Here is an 8,661-nt window from a genome sequence, read left to right as displayed (position 1 = left end):
TGGTGTTCAAGCAATCCTAGAGCTCTGGCAGCCTTGGGAATGCTCCTGAGGGAGCATGGGGAGTTCTCTTTGTTCTGCTTCCATGGGTGGGGGGAAAATCTTGAAATATGTTGAGATTAAAGAAACCCCCAAAGATCATCCAATCCAACACAAATTGTGTCCTGCACAGACATCCCAAAATCCCACCCTGTGCATCCCTGGGAGTGGTGTCCAAACACTTCTGGAGCTCTGGCAGCCTTGGGAATGCTCCTGAGGGAGCCTTGGGAGTTCCTTCCTGCTGCTTCCATGGGTGGGGGAAAAATCTTGGAATACACTGAGATTAAAGGAACCCACAAAGATCACCCAGTCCAACCCCTGATTCTGCACAGACACCCCAAAATCCCATCCCTGGGAGTGGTGTTCAAGCAATCCTAGAGCTCTGGCAGCCTTGGGAATGCTCCTGAGGGAGCATGGGGAGTTCCTTCCTGCTGCTCCCATGGGTGAGGGAAAAAATCTCAAAATATATTGAGATTAGGAACCCACAAAATCATCCAATCCTGTAGAGATACCCCAAAATCCCACCCTGTGCATCCCTGGAGCTCTGGCATCCTTGGGAATGCTCCTGAGCGAGCCTGGAGAGTTCCCAATGGGAAAAACCCTTCCCTAATTTCCACCCCTCAGTGGGTCATGCCCACCTGAACTTCCTGGATTTTTTTAACCCTTCCGTGGCACCGATGCCACAACCCCTGAACGTCCCCAACTTGTCCCCGCAGCTGATCCCGGGCAGCAGAGCCGGTGCCGGTGCCGGCGGGCGCGCTGACCATGTTCAACGGGGATGCCAGCTCCTCGTCTGCCCGGAATGTGGTGCGCAGCTCCAGCATCAGCGGCGAGATGTACAGCCTGGAGAAGAGCGCGCGCGGCAGCGCCGACTCCGTCTCCGTCACCGTCACCGCCAGCAAGAAGCGGCGCTCCAGCCTGGGCGCCAAGATGGTGGCCATCGTGGGGCTGTCCCAGTGGAGCAAGAGCACCCTGCAGCTCAACCAGACCGGTGAGAGGCCGCCCTGATCCCCCTCGTGGGGTTTGAGGTGGCCACCAGGCATGGTTTCGTTGCCCGCATGTCATGGTGGCGTTGAAAAATGGTGCCTGAGAAACGGCGCCTGAAAATGGCGCCCAAAAAACGATACCTAAAAAAAGACATCCAAAAATGGCGCCTAAAAATGACAAAAAAAAAACACACCCGAAAAATGACCCTGCAGCTCAACCAGACCAGTGAGAGGCCACCATGATCCCCCACCAGGCATGATTTGGTTGCTTGCGTGTGATGGAGGCGTCTAAAAAATGGTGCCTGGGAAATGGTGCCTGAAAATGACACCCAAAAAACACCCAAAAATGTCACCCCAAAAATGGCACCTACAAATTACATCCAAAAACGACGCCTCAAAAATGACACCCAAAAAACTACACCCAAAAATGTCACCCCAAAAATGGCACCTACAAATTACATCCAAAAACGATGCCTCAAAAATGACACCCAAAAAATCTATACCCAAAATGGTATAGATTTTGGAATGATTTGGTTGCCCACGTGTGATGGTGGCGTCTAAAAATGGTGCTGGAGAAATGGTGCCTGAAAATGACACCCAAAAAAGACACCCCAAAATGGCACCTAAAGACACCCCAAAAATGGCACCTAAAAAAAACCTACACCTGAAAATGACATCCAAAAAATCTACACCCAAAAAACTGCACCTAAAAAATGACACCCCAAAAAAAGGGCACCCAAATGCCTTATAATAAGGTATAATATATAATATATAATATATAATATATAATATATAATATATATTACATCTATAGAATACATATTATATAATATATGTATATAATATACTGTATATAACATATGCTATATGTATAATATATTATAAATATATATAATATCTATATAATGCATATATTATTATATCATAATATAATTATAATTATATACATTTTATAATTCTAACAGCTTCAATCACTCCCCAGTTAATTTTTCCCTACATTTTAAGGCAGTTCCAGGGAGCTGCCAGGACCGGGCAAACCCTTACTTGGGGACAGCCCTGAACGAGCAGGACAAAGCTGGCAATGTCACCACTCACACATGGTCACACAGCAGGGCCCGGGGACAGTGCCAGGGGTGGCTGCCCGTGCCATCCTCCTCCTCCTCCTGCTGCCATCTGCCACCAGCAGGGCAGGGGGTGGAGGGAAGGGGACATCAGGTGGTGCTGGGGCTGTGCCCACACCTGTGGCACTGCAGATTGTCCCCTCTGATATGGGGACAAGGATTTTGGAGGACAAGGGGATGGAGAAAGGGGACATCAGGAGGCTCTGATATCGTGGATTGCTGTCCCCTCTGGCATGGGGACAGGGGAGTTTTGGAGGCCAAGGGGACATCAGGTGGTGTTGGGGCTGTCCCCACAAGGTGGCATTTTGGGTTGTCCCCTCTGGTATGGGGACAAGGACATGGTGATTTTGGAGGCCAAGGGGACATCAGGCAGCTTTGGGGTTGTGCCCACACCTGCAGGTTGCTGTCCCTTCTGGTATGGGGACAGGGGCACAGGGAGGGTGGAGAAAGGGGACATCAGGAGCATTGGGGCTGTGGCATTGCAGGTTGTCCCCTGTGATATGGGGACAAGGATTTTGGAGGACAAGGGGATGGAGAAAGGGGACATCAGGAGCATTGTGGCTGTGGCATTTTGGGTTCCCGTCCCCTCTGGCATGGGGACTTTGGAGGCCAATGGACGGTGCCAGCTCTTGTGGGGTGAGTGGGGCAGGTCTCAGTTGCAGAGAGGACCCTCAGCCATCCAAAACTGGGACAGAGTGAGGCTGTGGCAGATGGAATGGGGACACGGGGACACGGGGACATGGGGACAGCCCCTGGCTCTCCTCTCCTGGCACACCGAGGTGTGTCCGTGCAGGATCCCCTGGGAATTCACCCAGGGAACGATCCAGAACTCCCTGGAATGATGGAAACCAGGAAGGCAGGGAAGGGCTGGGGGCAGGAGCTGGAGCTGATCCCATCTCCAATTGCAGAGGGCGGCCCCAAAAAGCTGCGCAGCACCATCCGCAGGAGCACCGAGACCGGCATCGCCGTGGAGATGAGGACCAGGGTGACCCGGCAGGGCAGCCGGGAGTCCACGGACGGCAGCACCAACAGCAACAGCTCCGACGGCACGTAAGGAACGGGGCAGGGATGGGGAAGGGCACCGGGAGCCCTCCCGGCACAGCGATGCTCCACTCCATGAAAATCCTTTGCAGGTTCATCTTCCCCACCACGCGGCTGGGAGCCGAGAGCCAGTTCAGCGATTTCCTCGACGGGCTGGGGCCGGGGCAGCTCGTGGGGCGGCAAACCCTGGCGACCCCCCCGATGGGTGAGCAGGGGAGGCTCCCGAGGGAGGGAAGGGGGGAAGAAGCCGCGTGTTTATTCCAAAAGGCCGAGTGTTTATTCCAAAAGGCCGTGTGTTTATTCCCAAGGCTCCATCCCAGCACATCCCAGGGTGTTTGGGATTGCTCTGCCCCGTGAACGGTGTTCACAGGGGTTTTCAGATTGGGGAAGAGATGAGGATCTGACTCCATGTTTCAGAAGGCTTGATTTATTATTTTGTGATATATATTACTTTAAAACTATACTAAAAGAATAGAAGAAAAGGTTTCATCACAAGGCTGGCTAAGAATAGAATAGGAAGGAATGATAACAAAAGCTTGTGTCTCAGACAGAGAGTCCAAGCCAGCTGACTGTGATTGGCCATTAATTAGAAACAACCCTATGAGACCAATCCCAGATGCACCTGTTGCATTCCACAGCAGCAGATAGTCAATGTTTACATTTTGTTCCTGAGGCCTTTCAGCTTCTCAGGAGGAAAAATCTTAAGGAAAGGACTTTTCATGAAAAGATGTCTGCAACACAGGGGAGCAGGGCTCAGGGCAGGGCATCCCTGAGAAGCAGCAGCTCTGCCTTTTCCCAAGGCTTCCTCTTCCCTGGGCTTCCTTTTCGAGCATCCTGGAGCCAAACCCTCACCTTTTGTCCCTCTTTTCCCTCTGGAATCCCAAATGGGGATCAAAAGTTGCGCCCTAAGTGTGAATTCCCAGCCAGCAGCAGCAGCTGGGGACAAACCCCAAGGTGGATCCTGATCCTGCTGGGCTGGAGATGCTGGGAATGGGAAGAGCTGCTTGGTGTCCCCTGTCCTGTCCCCCCTGTCCCTGTGGTACGGGGAGATGGTCCTGAGTAAATTCCAGAAGGAGGGAAATTCGGGGAAGGGGAAAGGGAAAGGGGAAAGGGAAAAGGAAAGGGGAAAGGGGAAAAGGGAAAGGGGAAAGGGGAACGGGAAAGGGAAAGGGGAAGGGAAAGGGAAAGGGAAAGGGAAAGGGAAAGGGAAAGGGAAAGGGGGAAAAGGGAAAGGGAAAGGGAAAGGGAAAGGGAAAGGGAAAGGGAAAGGGGAAAGGGGAACGGGAAAAGGGAAAGGCGTGGTTGGACCCCTGAGAGTTCCTGGCCCCTGATCCCTCCTGTCCCAACCTCTGCTTTTCCTGGGGATCACCCAGCCTGGGTAAATCCCAGCCCTATTCCCACCATGAGGGATAAAATCCCAGTGACAAGGATGGAACCAATGGGCTGGAGGAGCTCCCACCCAGATCTCTCCAAGCTCCTTCTCAGCCCCCAATTCCCAACAAACCAGGCATCCAGTGGGACTCTGTGTGTGAGGGTGCCCAGATCCCACTGGTGGTGGGGACCTGGGGCTGTGGCCGTCCCCAGGGGGAGGTGACCATCAGGCAGGGCCCTGAAGGCGTGTCCCCCCCTTGCAGGAGATGTCCACGTGGGCATGGCTGACCGCAACGGGCAGCTCGAGGTGGACGTGATCCAGGCCAGGGGGCTCATCCCAAAGATGGGCTCCAAGTGCATCCCTGGTAGGTGGCTGTGGAGGGACAGGGTGGGTGCCATGGTGGGATCACCCCAGGATCCTGCTCCACGTCCCTGCTTGTCCCTGTTTCCCACGGCAGCCACCTATGTGAAGGTTTACCTGCTGGAGAACGGCGTCTGCCTGGCCAAGAAGAAGACCAAGGTGGTGAAGAAAACCTGCGACCCCTCGTACCAGCAGCCCCTGCTCTTCGAGGAGAGTCCCCAGGGCAAAGTCCTGCAGGTGGGCAGGGACACCTTCCCCTGTCCCAGGTGGCTCTGAGCCCCATCCAGCCTTTTCTGGGACACTGCCAGGGGTGGGACAGCCACAGCTTCTGTGGGCTGGGATGCCCTCCTTGGAGATGGGATGTTCTCCTTGAGGTCTGGGTGCCCTCCTTGGGGTCTGGAATGCCTTGGGGCGTTGGGATGTTCTCCTCAAGGTCTGGGATGTTCTCCTTGAGGTCTGGGTGCCCTCCTTGGGGTCTGGAATGCCCTGCTTAGGGTTGGGATGTTCTCTATGGGAATGTTCGCCTCAAAGTCTGGAATGGTTTGCTTAGATTTGGGATGCTCTCCTTGGGGTTGGGATGTTCTCCTTGAGGTCCAGGACGTTTTCCTGGAGGTCTGGGATGCCCTGCTTGGGGTTGGGATACTCTCCTTGGGGTTGGGATGGTTTTCTCAAGTTTGGGATGCTCTCCTTGAGGTTGGGATGGCCTCTTTGGGATCTGGAATGATCTCCTTGAGGTTGGGATGCTCTCCTCAAGCTCTGGAATGCCCTTCTTGGAGTTGGGATGCTCTCCTCAGGGTTGGGATGGTTTCCTTCAGTTTGGGATGCTCTCCTTGAGGTTGGGATGTTCTCCTTGAGGTCCACCATGCTTTCCTGGAGGTCTGGAATGCCCTGGTTGGGGTTGGGATGATCTCCTCGAGGTTGGGATGGCCTCTTTGGGATCTGAAATGCCCTCTTTGAGGAGGGATGTTCTCCTCAAGGTCTGGGATGCCCTGCTTGGGGTTGGGATACTCTCCTTGGGATTGGGATGGTGTCTTCAAGTTTGGGATGTTCTCCTCGGGGTTGGGATGGTCTCCTTGAGGTTGGGACCTCCTCACCCTGACAGGGTAAGAGGAGCAATTCCACGGATCCCCAGAGCCCTTCCTGCTGCCCCTCAGACCTTCCCAAGCATGGTTTTTCCATCTGGGCAGGATTTCCCCCCAGCTCCCATCTCCATCACCCGTTCCCTGCCCACAGGTGATCGTCTGGGGCGATTACGGGCGCATGGACCACAAGTGCTTCATGGGGATGGCCCAGATCATCCTGGAGGAGCTGGATCTCTCCAGCGCCGTCTCGGGCTGGTACAAACTCTTCCCAACCTCCTCCCTGGCCGACTCCAGCATCGGACCCCTGACCCGGCGCCTCTCCCAGTCCTCCCTGGAGAGCTCCACCAGCCCCTCCTGCCCGTAGAGGCTGGGATGGGCCAGGAGACATCCAAGGAAACCTTGCAGAACTGGTCGTGGAGAGCTGTAAATATCCTTATTTTTTTGGGGTTTTTTTCCTTTTTTTTTTTTTTTCTAATTTTCAATCTCCTTCCCCCACTGGACGCCCTCCCTGGGAAGGGAGAGGGAGCAAGGACTGGGTGTGAGGCAGGGGGGAAGGAGAGGTGAAAATTCCCCCTGAGGGCTGCGACTGCCAACGACCCCAAGACTGTTCCCAAACCTCGTCCTGGGAGCTCCCAGCTCTCTCCCAACCAGAGCCTGGCTGAGGACGAGGTCCCTTTATCTGTCTCGGCCTTGGGATGGTTTCCTCAAGTTTGGGACGCTCTCCTCGAGGTTGGGATGACCTCTTTGGCATCTGGAATGCCCTCCTTGAGGTCTGGGATGGCCTCTTGGGGATCTGGAATGCTCTCCTTGAGGTCTGGATGGCCTCTTTGGGATCTGGAATGCTCTCCTCGAGGTTGGGATGGCCTCTTTGGGATCTGGAATGCCCTCCTTGAGGTCTCCTTTCCCTGCCTCCCAGGAAGAGGTGGCTTTCCAAGAGGAAAACCCCACCGGACTCAGAGCAGATCCAACTCAGCACTATTTTTTTGTTTTCCAAGGAATGTAGCATCTTCTCTTATGTAGCTTTGCCACGTGCTAACAACACATTCACTGCAATACCCAAGAGAACTCCGGGTGGACCGGGAACATCTGCCAGTCTCATCCCGTTTGGTCGCTTTCCCAGCACTTTTGGTGGCCATTTCCCTGCCTTTTTTTTACGTGTTTTTTCCCCCAATTTTTTGGGTTTTTTTGGGTTTTCCCGGGAGCATGTAGCCTGTGACCATTGCCAAAGCAAGAGGGGACAGGGAAAGGGGCGCTGGCCTCCCCTCAGTGTCCACTGGGCTTCTCCTCGTGTGTGGCCAAAACCAGACCCAAAGGACAAACTCTGGGAATGCGTCGTGGGAGGAGGAAGGAGAAGGTGACACAACGGAGCAGATACATCAGGCTCCTGGTGGATCACCTGCCTCCCAGCCCTCTCCTTCCCAGCTGGAGGGCTGGGATGCTCTCCTCGAGGTCTGGAATGCTCTCCTTGGAGCTGGGATGTCCTCCTTGGAGCTGAGATGTTCTCCTTGGAGCAGGAATGTTCTCCTTGGAATTGAGATGTTCTTCTCGAGGTCTGGAATACTCTTCTTGGAGCTGAGTTATCCTCCTTGGAGCAGAGATGTCCTCCTTGAGGTCTGGAATGCTCTCCTTGGAGCTGAGATGTCATGTCCTCCTTGGAGCTGAAATGTCCTCCTTGGAGCAGAGATGTTCTCTTCGAGGTCTGGAATGCTCTCCTTGGAGCTGATATCTCCTCCTTGGAGCTGAGATGTTCTCCTTGAGGTCTGGAATGTTCTCCTCGGAGCTGAGATGTCCTCCTTGGAACTGAGTTGTTCTCCATGGAGCTGGAACACTCTCCTTGGAGGTGGGATGTCCTCCTTGGAACGGAGATGTTCTCCATGGAGCTGGAACGCTCTCCTTGGATCTCGGATGTCCTCCTTGAGGTCTGGCTGTCCCTCTTTGGGGTCTGGGAAGTCCCTGCTGGGGTTGGGATGTTCTCCTTGAGGTCTGGAATGCTCTCCTCGAGCTTGGGATTCCTTCCCTGAGGGCTGGGATGACCTTCCCAAGATCTTGGATCCCCTCCTGGAGATGCCCTCCTTGGAGCTGGGATCTTCTTCTCCTCCTCCTCCAGACCAGGCTGTCCTCCTCAAGCTGTGGGATTCTCTTCCCAAGCTCTGGGACTCCCAAACTCTGGGATTCTCAAGCTCTGGATTCCCTTCCCAGGCTCCATCACGCTCCCCTCAAGGTCTGGGACATCCTTGGGCTTGGGACACCCTTCTGGAGAGCTGGGATTCCCTCCTGGATGTTTGAATTCCAAGCAGGAGCAGAATCCAACTCTGGTTCTCCCCAGGGGGACACCTCAAGGGCAGCTCTGGGATTCGGGGGGCAGACAGAGGAGTTCCTTAGCGGGGTGAGCGTTTTTGGGTTTTTTTTGTTCGTTTTGTTTGTTTTTCCCAAGCAGCATTTTGGTTCCCTCTGAGGGATCCAGTTCTTGTAGCAAACCCGGGAATTTACGGAAGCTTTTTTTGAAGGTGCCTATTGAAATTTGCTGAAATTACTCAGGGGAGACACCACTAGAAACTCTTGGTTTCTTCATCAAATATTTCCTAAATCCAATGACTGTCCTGAAGGATCAGTTCCCAAGAGAGAAGGAACAAAATCCCGACAACACCAAAAGTTGAGGAGAC

The 8,661-nt window shown here is 53.9% G+C and overlaps 1 protein-coding gene across 1 annotated transcript; it reads left to right on the top strand.

The window, feature by feature from the left end:
- The first annotated feature begins 801 nt into the window (after nucleotides 1-801).
- RIMS3 (regulating synaptic membrane exocytosis 3) lies at nucleotides 802-6,362 on the top strand. Its single transcript, XM_058819980.1, has 6 exons — nucleotides 802-1,027; nucleotides 3,052-3,193; nucleotides 3,277-3,389; nucleotides 4,819-4,920; nucleotides 5,014-5,153; nucleotides 6,150-6,362. The coding sequence occupies exons 1-6, from the start codon at nucleotides 802-804 to the stop codon at nucleotides 6,360-6,362; spliced, it is 936 nt and encodes a 311-aa protein (XP_058675963.1).
- Nucleotides 6,363-8,661: the final 2,299 nt, after the last annotated feature.

The sequence above is a fragment of the Ammospiza caudacuta genome, chromosome 25 (assembly GCF_027887145.1).
Source record: "Ammospiza caudacuta isolate bAmmCau1 chromosome 25, bAmmCau1.pri, whole genome shotgun sequence".
Lineage (NCBI taxonomy): Eukaryota > Metazoa > Chordata > Aves > Passeriformes > Passerellidae > Ammospiza > Ammospiza caudacuta.
The sequence above is the reverse complement of the archived record's forward strand: the minus strand, read 5'-3'. Positions and strand labels throughout refer to the sequence as shown.

Coding starts and splice junctions, on each gene's coding strand:
- RIMS3 (XM_058819980.1), top strand. CDS start 802: ATGTTCAACGGGGATGCCAGCTCCTCGTCTGCCCGGAATGTGGTGCGC. Junction 1,028..3,051: donor CCTGCAGCTCAACCAGACCG/GTGAGAGGCCGC, acceptor CTCCAATTGCAG/AGGGCGGCCCCAAAAAGCTG. Junction 5,154..6,149: donor CCCAGGGCAAAGTCCTGCAG/GTGGGCAGGGAC, acceptor CCCTGCCCACAG/GTGATCGTCTGGGGCGATTA.